At 40.1% G+C, this 14,357-nt stretch overlaps 1 protein-coding gene and 1 long non-coding RNA gene across 3 annotated transcripts in view; one reads left to right on the forward strand and one right to left on the reverse strand.

Annotated features, from left to right (window-relative positions):
• Nucleotides 1-4,442: 4,442 nt before the first annotated feature.
• Nucleotides 4,443-7,169, reverse strand: LOC124233738 (uncharacterized). 2 transcript variants are annotated; one of them, XR_006887130.1, is made up of 4 exons: nt 6,982-7,169; nt 6,421-6,563; nt 6,210-6,295; nt 4,443-4,502 (listed from the first exon to the last, which is right to left on the reverse strand). It is a non-coding gene; the product is annotated as an uncharacterized LOC124233738 (long non-coding RNA). The 2 variants fall into 2 exon arrangements; XR_006887131.1 differs by having other exon boundaries at nt 6,421-6,769.
• Nucleotides 7,170-7,507: 338 nt separating this feature from the next.
• TSNAX (translin associated factor X) overlaps nt 7,508-14,357 on the forward strand; it is a 31,037-nt gene continuing 24,187 nt past the window's right edge. Inside the window, exons 1-4 of the mRNA XM_046653775.1 lie at nt 7,508-7,692; nt 8,142-8,246; nt 10,472-10,586; nt 13,331-13,461. Coding sequence (XP_046509731.1) covers nt 7,677-7,692; nt 8,142-8,246; nt 10,472-10,586; nt 13,331-13,461 — 367 coding nt within the window. The 5' untranslated portion in view covers nt 7,508-7,676. The remainder of the gene's footprint in view (nt 7,693-8,141; nt 8,247-10,471; nt 10,587-13,330; nt 13,462-14,357) is intronic.

The raw sequence follows: 14,357 nt of genomic DNA on the forward strand, positions 1-14,357 counted from the left end.
CAGAGCCAGGCTTCCTCAGCAAAAAGAGGAGGACTGGCAGTAGTTAGCTGAGGGGTAATCTTCCTCCAAAAAAAAAAAAAAAGATAATCTACAGATAGCAGTAATATATTTGCATATCATTTGTTCATTCATTTATTCAACAAGTATGTATTGAATGCCCATTATGTGTCAGATGCTATGTTATACTAGGCAGTGGAGATTATCTCCAAGAATAAAACAGACACAAGTTCTTGACCAAGTGGAGCTTACATTCTAGTGGAAGACACAAGACAATAAATAAAATAAATGGTAAAATATATTTATGATATAAAGCATAGAAGGGAGATAGAAAGTGCCAGGAATGACAGAGGTTGCTGTTTTAGATAGGACTGCTAGGAAAGTGTATTGGTTTTCTATTGCTGCTGTAACAAATTATCACAAACTTAGTGGCTTACAGAAAGCCACTTATAGTTCTGGAGGTCATGGTTAGGAAGTGGGCATCTTTGGAAAGCCATTATTTGGGCTACCACAGAAGGCCTCAATGAAAAGCTGCCATTTTCAGTGAGGATATGAAGGAAGAAAAGAACAAGTCATGAAGAGATTTGTGGGAAGAGCAATCCACCAGAAGGAACAGCAACTGCTAAGGCCTTGAGGTGGGACCATGCCTAGCCTGTTTGAGAACAGGTCAAAGAGGATGGAGCAGAGTTAGCAAACAGTAGATGTGAACAAGGTAATGGGGTGGTGGTTAGGCCACAGTATGTAAGGGCTTGTAACAACTTTGACTTTGACTCTGAGGGAGATGACAGTCCTTGAAGTTTTAAGTAGGGGAGTGACATCATCTTTGTATATGTTAATGGAATCACTCTGTCTGCTGTGTGGAAAAATGACTGAAGGTGAGAGCAAAACTGAAAACACCAGACCAGTGTGTATCAGTTTTCTCTTGCTGCGTAACAAACTACTCTGAAACTCAAGTGTTTTAAAACAACAGTTTACTATTTTTCATGATTCTGTGCGTTGATTGGATGGTTCTTTTGCTCCATGGTGGTGATTGCTGGGGCCATCATGCTTTTGCCTTCAGGAGGGAGTTTAGCTGGGACTGGAATGTTCCAGAGAGCCTCACTCATATGTCTGGTGCCTCAGCTGAGTTGCTAGGAAGAAACAGGGGCTGGTCAGGCCTCTCTTTCCAACAGGGTAGTCAGACTTCTTACATGGTGGCTCGAGGTTCCAAGAGAGCTAAAGGGGAAGCTGTCGGGTCTCTTAAAGGCCCAGTAGTACTTCCTCCACATTCTATTAGTTGAAGCAAGTCAAAAGGCCAACTGAGCTTTTGGGGGAGGGGAAAGCGACTCCACCTCTTGATGGGGACTGACATCTGTGTTCAGTTAGGAGGGTACTGCAGTATTTCAGGCGAGAGATGATAGTAGCTTGGACTAAGGGGGTAATAGTAGAATTTGGGGAGATTGGTTGTAATCTGAATAGATACTGAAGGTAGAGCCAATAGGATTTGGTCATGAAAAGTGTTTCAGTCTGCATGAGCTGCCGTAACAAAATACTGTAGACTGGGTGGCTTAAACAGAAATTTATCTTCTCACAGTTCTGGAGGCTGGAAGTCCAAGATCAGGTGCCAGGATGGTCAAGTTCTGGGGACATCTCTCTTCCTGGCTTGTAGATGGTCACCTTCTTGCTGGGTCCTTGCATAGCCTTTCCTCGGTGTGTGCACATGGAGAAGGAGCTCGCACTGTCTTCCTCTTCTTATAAGGCCACCAGTCCTACTGAATTAGGGCCCCGCCCTTATGACCTTATTTAACCTTAATTACCTCCTAAAAGCCCTATCTCCAAATAACTCACATTGAATTTTAGGGCTTCAACATATGAATTTTGCAGGACACAATTTACAGAAAATATGACGTGGAACGTGAAAAAAAGAGGAGTCAAAGATGACTCTAGTCTTTTAGTCTGATCAATTGGAAAGAGATTTACATTAACTGAAACAGGGAATAATGCTGAAGAGATGGGTTTTGGGGAATTGTTACATTCAATTTTGGACACGTTAATTTTGAGATACACATTAGACACTCAAGATGAGATACTGAATAGGTGATCTGATATGAGTTTGGACTGGATACATGAGTTTTCTGGACTGGAGATAGAACGTTGGGGATTATTAGAATATAGATGGCATTAAAAACCATGAGAATGGGATCAATACAAGTGTAAGTGTAATAGAGCAGAGGAAGTCTTCTGGAGCAATTCAATGCTAAGAGTTTGAGGAGATGAGGAGGAACCACAAAGGGTTGAGGAGAACTGGCTAGTGAGGTAGAAGGGAAGTCAAGAGAATGTGGTGTCCAGTAGTGACACAGACAATGACAACTGTGTTAAATGCTGCTCATAGGCCAAGTGAGATGAGGATTAAGTATGACCAGCATATCTAGCAATATGGAAGTCATTCGTGATCTTGACAAGAGCAGTTTCTGAAAAGTGATAGCCTGATTAGAGATGGATCAGGAAGAACAGGAGAAATAGAGACAGTACAGGGAAGCAGAGAAATGGTGTGTAAGCTGGAGACAGAAGTGGAGTCAGATGTATTTTAAGACGGACAATATGATTGTAAGTTTGCATCGTGCTGGGAATGATGCAGTAGAGAGCAAAAGAAAAAAATAATATAGGAGAGAAAGGCGAGAATTACTGGCACACAGGGAAGGGAAAATACCCCAGGTATTTGCACAGCTTATATTTACCTCCTTCAGATGTATGTCCCCTCCCCAGTGAGCTCTTTTTCTGACCATCCTATCTCAGTTGCAACTCTCACCCCACCCCCGGAAACTCTACCCTTCACATCCTTTTCTTTTCATCTTATTTTTCTCTATAGCAGTGATCACTTTCTAATGGTATATACTTTACTTACTAATTTTGTTCTTTGTCTCCTCTCACTAGAAAATAAACTTCATGAGAACAGGGATCACCAATTCTTACAATGGTACCTGTAACACGGTAGGTGCTCAATAAATATTTGTTGAATGAATAAGAAAACGGTTGTGTCCTTTACAGCACAAATTACATCATCAGGCATAAACGAGGCATGGAAACGTTTGTTGAAGATGATCAAATCTGTAGTTAAAGTACCTTACTTTTTTTTTTTTTAGGAAGATTGGCCCTGAGCTAACATCCATGCCCATCTTCCTCTACTTTTATATGTGGGATGCTTGCCAAAGCATGGCTTTATAAGTGGTGCGTAGGTCCACGCCCAGGATTTGCACTGGCAAAGCCCAGCGCAGAAGCAAAGCGTGAGAACTTAACCGCCACGCTACTGGGCCAGCCCTGTATTTTACGTATTTTTAATTACAGATTATTAAAAATAAATTTAAGCCATATTGCTTATTACTTTTCCCTAATAACATTGCAGTATGTCTATATAACTACATGTATATATTTCCAGGACTTGAAAAGAATGTTTCCCATCACTCTTTTTAAAATCTTTTAACAGCTTTATGGAGACATAATTCACTGATTTACAATTCATCCATTTAAAGTGACCAGTTCAATAGTTTTTAGTATATTCCAGATATGTGCAATCATCATCAGTTTTAGAACATCTTTATCAGCTGAAAAAGAAACCCCACACTCTTTAGCCGTCACTCATCTATACCCCTCTCCCGTGCGTCTCAGCTCCAAGCAACTGCGAGTCTAGTCTCCATAGACTTGCCTATTCTAAATATTTCAAATAAATGTAATCATACAATATGAGGTCTTTTTGTGACTGGTTTCTTTCACTTAGTATAATGTTTCCAAGGTTCATTCATATTGCAGCATGGATAGCATTTCATTTCTTTCTATTGATAAATAATATTCCATTGTATGGTCACACCACATTTTGTTTATCCATTCATCTGTTGATGGACGTTTGGGTGCTTTCCACCTTCCTGTTATTGTGAATAGTACCGCTGTGAACATCCACATACAAGGTGTACACCTAGCAGTGGAATTACTGGGTCATAAGGTAATTCTATGTTTAAGTTTTTCAGACTGCCAAACTATCTTCTACAGGGGAGGCACCATCTTACATTTCTACCAGCAATGGATGAGAGTGCCAATTTCTCCATATCCCCATTAACACTTGTTATTTTCTACTTTTTTGATTATAGCCATCCTTGTGGATGTGAAGTGGTATCTCATTGTAGTTTTGCCCATCCCTCTTCACTCCCTCAAATACCAGCTTCTCTCTCCAGTAAAGAACTGGAACATTATTTTCTCCTACTAAGTCCTAGCATTGCTTGAAAAACAAATCTGTGAGTTGGTATGTGTACACTTCACAATATCACTATGGACATACGGGTACCTTTTAAATACTAGAGTTATCACTTTAAAAATGGTCACTAAAGGGGGCTGGCCCCGCGGCTGAGTGGTTAAGTTCGCGCGCTCTGCTGCAGGCGTCCCAGTGTTTCGTTGGTTCGAATCCTGGGCACGGACATGGCACTGCTCGTCAGACCACGCTGAGGCAGCGTCCCACATACCACAACTAGAAGAACCTACAACGAGAAATATACAACTATGTACTGGGGGGCTTTGGGGAGAAAAAGGAAAAAAAAATAAAATCTTTAAAAATGGTCACTAAAGATTCTGGCAACTCCCCATGATATATCCCACCCCCTCTCCGCCCACGTTCATATAATAACTACGTAAGGTAAATGCTGAAACAGAAAATCCCTTGAGGGCCTATGTTTCTTCTCTTGATTACAGCCATGCATCTCTTAACAATGGGACACATTCTGAGAAATACGTCATTAGGTGATTTTGTGGTTGTGCAAACATCACAGAATGTATTTACACAAATCTAGATGGCATAGACTATTATACATCTAGGCAATATGGTACTAATCTTATGGGATCACCATTGTATATGCAGTCCATCATTGACCAAAATGTCATTATGCAGTGCATGACCATTTATGATTTTTTTCAATACCGAAAATCAACTTTGATATGTGATTTTTTTTTTCCCGTATAGGTGACAAATGTGAGGATTTATAAACTGCATAAAAACAGGTGTGTTTAAAAGCCTTAGAGTTTTATTCAGAGTCAAATGTGGGCAATTAGAATGCAACAGCAGGAGGAGGAAAGAACACCATTCCAGAGCTAAGGTCTTACTGAAATCTTTACCTTCTTATTCCTGACCTGGGGTGATAGTTTTCCTTTAAAAACAAACAAAAATATGTTTTGCCAAATACCAAAACTATGTGTATGCATCTGAAGCAATAAAACCAGGAGACAGTCAAGGTGAAGGTGCCTTCTGCAGGTTGTCAGAGATTGAAAGGTATTTCCTGACAAAGGAGTAGCTATGGTTGGGACACCTAGGGTCACTGCGTATGGAAATAAATGCTTGGAAAGTGTCACCGGGATTCACCTTCATTAAGTACTCTGAGAAGTCATTACAGGTTGTGAAACAGCGTTCTGATCCTTAAATTTATGGAACACAGTGAAAAGCAGTTCAAGCAACATAGCTGTAGTTGAACAGCTGAACAGGAGTGGTGGCTGGAGAAAGGAAAGCAATATGGCTGCTCCAGATTTAAAAAAACTTGAGGTCTAGGCAGCTGCTACTACATAGCTAGGAAAAATACACTTCTCCCAGACTATGATGGAAAAATAAGCATTGACTAAAAATGTTCATAAGTTACTGGCTTCCTTTGATCTAGAGGGAGTCACAGTAAAATGGCTACATTTATAAAAGAGTTGTCTATATATTTCTTTCGACGATCAAGTCATCTCTAATCAGAGTAGGCAGATACTGGTGGGTAATGTCAGCAGGGTCAGACCTCACACAAACTCAGAATTATTTGCCCAACATCCACAAAGCAACTGTTCAGCCCAGGTCCTCAGGAGCCTGTTGTATCCATGAATTTGACTAACCAATTCCTGTATTCCAAGAGCTGCAAAGGCATGATGGGTGGTGGTGATTTCTTGCTTTCGAGTTGGAAGACACCCTAGAGATTACCCAGAGCAGAAAACCTTCCCAAGACACACTCCTGTCAGGGGCTGGAAATTACCACCACATTCTAGCCAACTTGTTTCATTTACTGTTCCTTTGTTTCTAAATCAACAAGGAGGAAAGAGACTGTGTGTACAATACATGCCTACAATACGGAGGTTATTTGGAGAAATCACAACAGAATATTCTTTGTTTCCCCTACTAGGCCTAGGCCACCCAACTTACCAAGTCTTAGCCTGAGCTTACTTACACCTGGAGGATGCTGGATTGCCACTTTGTTACGCATCCTGATGATGGGAGGTCATTCAACAAACACTTCCGGAGGTTACACGGGCACTGTGCCAGCACAGTATGGGCGGGGTGGGGAACAAAGACTAATAAGTCTAAGATATGGCAGCACCTGCCCACAATTTTATTAAAAGCTCACAATTTAGTAGTGCACACCTGTTATTATTACTAACCTCTGTTTTGGAGAGCGACGTTGGGAGAAGGGTGTCAAAGCTAACGTTTGAGCATTTCCCATGTGAAAGGCACTCTTCCATACACCTTACTATAAACTCACTTTGTCTTCAAATAATCCTGTGAGGCGGGTACTATTCCATCCCTAGTTTACAGATAAAAAAAAACTGAGGTGCAGGGGGCCGGCCAGGTGGCATAACGGTTAAGTTCCTGCTCACGGTTTAGGTGGCCCGGGGTTCACAGTTCTGATCCCAGGTGCCAACCTAGCACCACTCCTTGGCAGCCATGCTGTGGACGTGTCCCACATACAAAATAGAGGAACACTGGCACAGATGTTAGCTCAGGGCCAATCTTCCTCACCAAAAAAAAGAAAAAAGGAGAGAGGTACACAAGTTAGCCATTTCCTTAGTCACGCAGTCACTGAGTGGCGGAGACGAATATGAAGGCAAGCAGTCTGGCTCCAGAGAGCCAGGAAAAAGGGCTAAAGCGAGAGACGACGGGGAGCAGGGAGGAGAAGGTGGCAGACACGCAGGGCCGAAGGGGAGAACAGAGGGTGGTTTTACCTTCGTCAGAAAAAATACCAATAACGCCATCAACTCATTGATTTGCATATTTCCATCACTTTAGCTCTTGGCCTCACTGTGGGAAGTTTAAAAACTCCTAACTGTAAGGTTGGGCTTCAGTCCTGAGAAGACGTCTCACAGGACATCAGCCACTCCTTCCTTCCTCACAGCCTGGTCTCCTGCACAGGCGGCCGCTCCTGCGAGGGAACTACAACCCCCACTATGCACCACGCGGGAGGCTGGGTCCATGCTGAGGGAAGGCGAGGGTGTCCCAAAGGTGCCTTGAGGAAAAAAAAAAAAAAAAATCACAATTTTCGCCGCTTTCCTACCTTCACACAGATCTCATCTCCAGGAGGCCGCCTCATCTTTTTCATTAACAGCGCAAACAGAGACTCGCGTGGCGTAGCTTCTGTCTTCAGGCACAGCCGAGGGCAGGCGCGACGACGGCGCGCGGGCGCGAGGTCCCCCGGGCCAAGCGCGGGGCGGAACCAGTGGCGGCGGGGCTGAGTCGCAGGCCGGAAGTGTGCGAGGGAGAAGAGAGAGGTCTGAGTGGCTGCAGGCGCGGCTTCCGGCCGGTGCGTCGACGTCGCCCGGCAGCAAAGGGCGCCTCAGCGGGCTCTCCGGCGGTCGCCTTACGCACTCCACTTGCACCGAGGCCCTCAGTGTCCGCTCGTCTCACCGTAGGCCTTGACGACATGAGCAACAAAGAAGGTGGCGTCCTCGACAGCCTTGGGCGTTATTTACTCAAAGGGGGAGGCTCTGCAGCCCTTTTGTCAGATTTTCCACTTCTCACCCTGGGGGGATGCCCTCGCCTCTTGCAGGCCCGGGGCGGGGTGGGGGCAGCCCTGCTGATCTTCTCGGCCACACTGGCCCTCCTTACACCCTTCGTTTTGTTAAATCCTCGAGCTGTTTTTTATGTTAATTCGATCATTCCTCTCCTTGTGCAGATCATGGGACCCATTGGTGGAGGCCCGGATGACATGAGCTTAGGGTTTGAGGGGGAAAAGCAGAGCAGCTGAGAAAGCCTATAAGGCGAGGGCCCTGTGGGGCTCTGGTTTTAAAGGAAGGAAGGGCGGGGGGAGGGTTTGCCTGTGTGATATTTTGTCAGCTCTTGGCGAGGGAAGAGCCCTATCCGACTCTTTTCTCCTTTTCTACGTTAGGATCAGGAGGGTTCAGGAAAAGGAAGCATGACAATTTCCCACATAACCAGAGAAGAGAAGGGAAGGATGTTAATTCATCTTCGCCTGTGATGTTGGCCTTCAAATGTAAGTTGGCGAAGGGAAGAGGACTAAAGAGGTGGTAACGAGGATTCTTTAGCCGTGGGCTGCGCGAGGACAGCCCCCAGGAATTTAGGATGTGCCTGTGTGAGCCTCTTTTCCTGGAGGGTTTGCCGTGGTGTTAGGTCTGCCGCGAGAGTTGAGATTACGAAAGTCTTGACTTTTTTCCCATGATAGTTTCCCAGGTAAACATTAATTAATGAGCATCAGACATGCCACGCACCTGAAAATTATTGTGTCCCTGATATATATGTATGTATGTCATATATGTATATCAGATGTGTATATATGTGTGTATGTATATATATATCAGGTGTTTATATACATGTTTAATCAGTTTTTTATTGTGTGTTGGTTTTGTTTCCTCAACTAGACTTCTGAAGACGGGAGCTATATTTTTGTTTTGACTATAGCACTTTGCACCCAGTAGGAACGCATATCTGTTAGTAAATCATATATATATATGTATATATTCATAATCCCTCTTTTCTCAGTGTTTTAACTTCATCAAACTGGTTCTCATTTCAAAACAAAACAAAACAAAATTCTCCCTCCTCTTGTCCTCAGTCTGCCACACTGGACCTTATAGTTTCTGTGGTTCAGGAAGCTGAGAGGGGCTTGCCTGTTGATTCTGACTTGCAGTCCTTGAAAGGCTCGATTGACAAGTTAGGCCTTCTGCCAAAAACTGGCTCTCTCTTCCTCTCTGCGTGGACCCCTCCATAGTGCTGCTTGAGTGCCCTCGTGTAGCATCTGGCTTCCCCTGGACAGAGAGCAATCCCCTGTGTCCTAATCTTGGGCGTCATGCACCATCACTTTTGCTAGGTTCTGTTTGTTACATGAGCTGGCTTAAAAACTCTGCCTCGTATTTAACGGGACGGGAATTAGGTTCCACCTGTTGAAGGGAGGAGTCTCAAATAATTGATGGATATGTTTTAAAACCATCACAGCACTTGAAGTGATCTTCAGCGGTGTAAGACAACTAGTTGTAATTGAGTGGAGAGCCTGTTGATACCGCTGTGTACTCAGTGGGCTAGAGCTGCCTGCTTCCAAGTGTGTTTTGCTGTTTTTATTTTCCTGCCTGCCTTTTCACACACAGTTCTTTAACCTTGGAATTGCTTCTAACTTGGTGCCCCCATTGTCCATCGGGTGAGCTATGGTTTTCTTCAAAACCCAGCTCAAGTGGCTTCTATTTGAAGCCTTTCTGGTTTTTCTCTCACGCAGATTGGTGACAAACGTAGCATTCATTCATTCTCCATCCTTCCATTCAGTCGTGAAGTATTCATTGACTATCAGCTATGTTCTGGCATGTGTTGTTAGTGAACAAAAAAATGTGGTTCCTGTTTTACTGAACCTGTTACATATGTTTACTGTAGCATGGTCATATTTTATTTCTTATACTGGACTAAGCTCTTTGAGAACAGGATCTGTCTTATTTAACTTGGTCTTCGTAATGACCACTGTGAAGTGGGGTCATTAATGTATTCATAATAGATAATGAATACATTTGGTTATCTTGAGATATTAGGCAAATCCTAGCCTAATTATTATCTCAATAATAACAAACTAGATGTATTTAGGTCCCTGTCAACTACTAATTTGGTTAATAGTTTATTCAAGTTTTGGATTTTTTTAATTCATGCAAAATGCAGCTATTGGGTGCTCCGAATATGACAGGCAGCTTGCTAGGTCTTTGAAGTGACAATGCTTCTGAAATAAAGTGGTTTTTAAGAGTTAAGTGGTTTATGGGTATTTCAGTGACTAGGGCTTAAAAATTCAGAAAGTTAACGATATTAAAACTTATAAACTTTTAATTTAAAAACTCCAGTTTCTTTTTTGGGAGATAATTGTATGTGATAAGGTAATTAAAAAAAAACTTGATGTAACTTAGGGAGATAGTTGGAAGTAATTGTTGTAAGTAGTTATGTGTGATAATCTCATGTTTACTAGACCAGATAATTTTTACAATATATACATCTCATGGTGAGACTCTGAGTGGTAAAACCCAGTTAAGGCATACTTGTATTTAAAGAAAGAATATTTTGGTTACTAGCAGAATCTTTGATTTCCAAGTACTTTAAAAATAAATAAGATGATTTTGTCCTCTTCATTTTTATGGAGTAAATAATGTTTGCTTCCTCATGCATAATAACAATATTGTTTGATGGGTTAAATATAGAATATGTGTGCTTAGGATCATAATACTGTGTTCTTAGCGTTTCAGCAGGAACTTGATGCGAGACATGACAAATACGAGAGACTTGTGAAACTTAGTCGGGATATAACTGTTGAAAGTAAAAGAACCATTTTTCTCCTCCATAGGATTACAAGGTAAGTAAATATCTTTAAAACTTGTTATAGTTGGATACAGTTTGATATGTATTTTATAAATGTATTTTGTAATGCTTTATACATCAATGGGCAATAACTTGCTATTAGAATAATCTGTGACTTATTCTGTGAACACTGGAGTCAAAGGACGGTAGCAGCAGGTAGATTTTTTTTTTCTAAAGATTGGCACCTGAGCTAACAACTGTTGCCAATCTTTCTTTCTTTTTTTTTTAATTGCTTCTTCTCCCCAAATCCCCCCAGCACATAGTTGTATATTCTAGTTGTGGGTCCTTCTAGTTGTGGCATGTGGGACGCCGCCTCAGCATGGCCTGATGAGTGGTGCCATGTCCTTGGGCAGGACATGGCACCTGGGTCGCCAAAGTGGAGCACGAGAATTTAACCACTTGGCCACTGGGCCGGCCCCGCAGGTAGATTTTAAGAATAAACATTTTAATAAAAATAAGAGGGAAAAATTCTTCTTTACAGAGCAGCTGGGGATTTTGTGTTCTGTTAAGATCATTCATTGATATAGCTATTATTTGTGAAAATATTAAATTTTGGATGGTTTATTAGAGCCTAAAATGTTAAAGCTTTACTTGGATGACACATGCATAAATTTTAATATTAGATAAATGTTAAAATCTGCTTATCTTCCAATTCATTTTTCAACTCATTGCAGTCTGCCTTTCTGCCTTACAACTATTGAAATTGCCCTTGTTACCTTCATATTGCTAAATCTAGTACACTCTCTTCTGCTATTTTCTTATTTTACATTTTTGCAGCATATGATATTGTTGACTACTCTTCTTTGAAATTTCCTTTTCCTTCAGCTCTGTGACATTAATTTCTTTGAGATTTCCTTCTCTAGGGTTTTACTGTTTTATCTTTCTAGGTAGGCTCTGTATATTTAAGATTTTTTTGGTTGCAAGTAAAAGAAACCAGCTTAAACACTAGCCTACGTAGAGAAGGAAAGTGAATTATAAAGATTCCGGAATATCTTATGAATGCATCTCCATCTTTCATCTTTGCTTCTTTGTTTGCTTCATATTTCATTTGACCAGCTTTCTTTGTGTCTCTGTTCCACATGGGGGTAGAAAGTGCCCACCCTGCAATTCGCTACAAGAGATTCTTGTTAGAAATTCCAGATGTCTCTAGAAGGAAAGCTATGATAGGCTTTACACTATGTATCTTATAAAGTATTTGAGGAAGACCAAACATAGTTTGTCATCTTTTTATTATTAAAAATATTATTGAAGTACTCGTCTATTCACTAACTTACAACTTTTAGGATAACTCTCTAATACTTTAATTTTTCTTCCACTACGTGGAAGTAAATTTGTCGTGCATAGATTTATTGGAATGTGGCACTGTTAACCTTTTCTTTATCTTACCTGAATCTAAAATTGGTTTTTGCTTGTTTTATAAACAAATTCTCAGATAGCTTGTACATACTTGAGCTTGTTTTATGGAAAGAAGCAACATTGTTTTGATTAATTATGAACACCTTTTTAAAATACAAATTGCAATTCTAAAACAATTGCCATCAATATTCAGCAGTTTAAAGAAGTAATAGAACTATGACAGGAGAACTTAATGTTTTAGGAAAAGCCATGTTATTGTATAAAGTCATTTGTCCACCCAAAAATAATAAATGCTCATTATAGTAAACTTAGAAAATAATAATCTTTAGAAAAATAATAAATGACAGAAAAGTAAAGATGCTGAATGAAAGAAGTCAGTCATAATACCTGAAGATAGCTACTGTCAGCAGATTTCATATTTTATGTAGTGTTTTTTATTGTAGTTGTGACCATATTATACATGCATTTTTTGATTAGTAAACAGTTGAGTAAGCATCTCATTCCTAATGTTGGTAATTTGTGTCCTCTCTTCTTTTGTAATCTGTCTGGCTAGAGGTTTACCAGTTTTGTTGATCTTAAAGGACCAACTGTTGGTTTCACTGACATTGTCTATTTTTTGGTTTTCTGTTACATTGATTTCTGTGTTTTTTCTTTTTCTACTTGCTTTGGATTCCTTTGCTCCTCTTTGTATATATTCTTAAGGTGGAAGCTGAGATCAAAGAAGAAACTAAGATCATTTCTTCTTTTCTAATATAGGCATTTAGTGCTATAAATTTTTGTTTTAAGTCTCGATGCTTTAGTATGCTACATTCCACAAATTTTGATATGTTGTTTTTCATTTTCATTCAGTTCAAAATGCTTTCTCAGGGAGACTCCCAGGCGCAACCTGGGTTTCTCATCCCTGTACTGTCACTTGGAAACTCCAAGCAATAAGATGGGACAGTCACAGGGCACATGTCCTTTTTTTCACCCATCTCTCAGGGATCACTGTCCCATGCTGCCTCTTGTCCAGTGTCTGAAAACCATTGTTCTGTGTATTTTTTTTAGTTGTTTCTGATGCGAGGATAAATCTATGTTACTCCATCCTGAATAAGAGCAGACATCTCCAGATGTCATATTTTTATGAACATAATTTTTCTTGCAGTTATGATCATATTATACATGCAACTTTGTATACTTCTCTTTTCACTTAATAGGATGTTATAGTATTTTGCATGTTTTTCCATACTTCTAATGAAATATAATTGCAGTTTTGAGTTAAAAGTATCCAAATACGTTCAATATTTATATAGTCTTATGTTAATTGATATTTAGATTATTTCAGTTTTTCACTGTCAAAGCATCTGGCTGATGTTCCAAAAGTTCCCAATATCTTAATTATAGTGCTCCTGATATGGAAGAAATATTGACTGAATCAGAAATTAAATTGGATGGTGTCAGACAAAAGATATTGCAGGTAGCCCAGGAGCTCTCAGGAGAAGACATGCATCAGTTCCATAGAGCCATTACTACAGGTAAGTCTAGCTTCACTTCAGTGGTAACATTTTTTTTAAAAATAGTGGATTACATGATTTGTCTGTGAGTTGCATGAATTTTAATTGACACTTGGTGAAATATTATTGCCTTTAAAAAATTGGGACCTTCTGAATAGTAATGTAAAGGTAATCCAAAAATGTTTAATTGGCTTTATTTTTCTAACTGTGTAGTAGTAGTCATTAATAGATTTTAATAAAGTAATTGAGAAAACAAACTTAATAGAATGAACTTTATTCTTGAATGAGTAGGGTGTTTTTATACCAGGCACATTTCATTTCCCACTATGAGTATATCTCACTGCTGGTTTCAGTTTTAGTAGGTTCATAAAAGAGAGTGTATCACCTAGCCAGGTGGACTCAAACATGTCATAGTGGGAATTTTAGGATAGTACTGGATTTTATATATTCAGTTAAAAAGGTTTAGGGAGATCTGGATCTTGGTGATTATCACCATTTGCAAATTACTTGTATAAATACTTCAAATGCTTAATTCTTTCCTCTTCATTTGTTTCTTAATGTGAGTTCACTGACAGGAGAGATACTGTATGATTCAGACATATGCTAAAATTTGCAGAAAGACAAAGTCAAAGGTTGATTCATGTTTGCAGAAATATGTGAAAGTTCTGTATTCCTTTCTATCAAATGGCTGATTCCACTGAGCTCAGGTCGGTTAAACAGTGGGAAATGAGTTCATTTGGTATCTGCTCAGTGTATGTCCAATTTTAGTCTAAGCATTATGATGATTCAGTATTTGTATATATTGTGAAATCACCACAGTAAGTCTAGTTACCATACGTAATTTTTTTTCTTGTGATGAACTTTTAAGAGCTACTCTCTTAGCAACTTTCAGATATGCAATACAGTGTTATTAACTG

Source organism: Equus quagga, chromosome 2, assembly GCF_021613505.1.
Source record: "Equus quagga isolate Etosha38 chromosome 2, UCLA_HA_Equagga_1.0, whole genome shotgun sequence".
Taxonomy (NCBI): domain Eukaryota; kingdom Metazoa; phylum Chordata; class Mammalia; order Perissodactyla; family Equidae; genus Equus; species Equus quagga.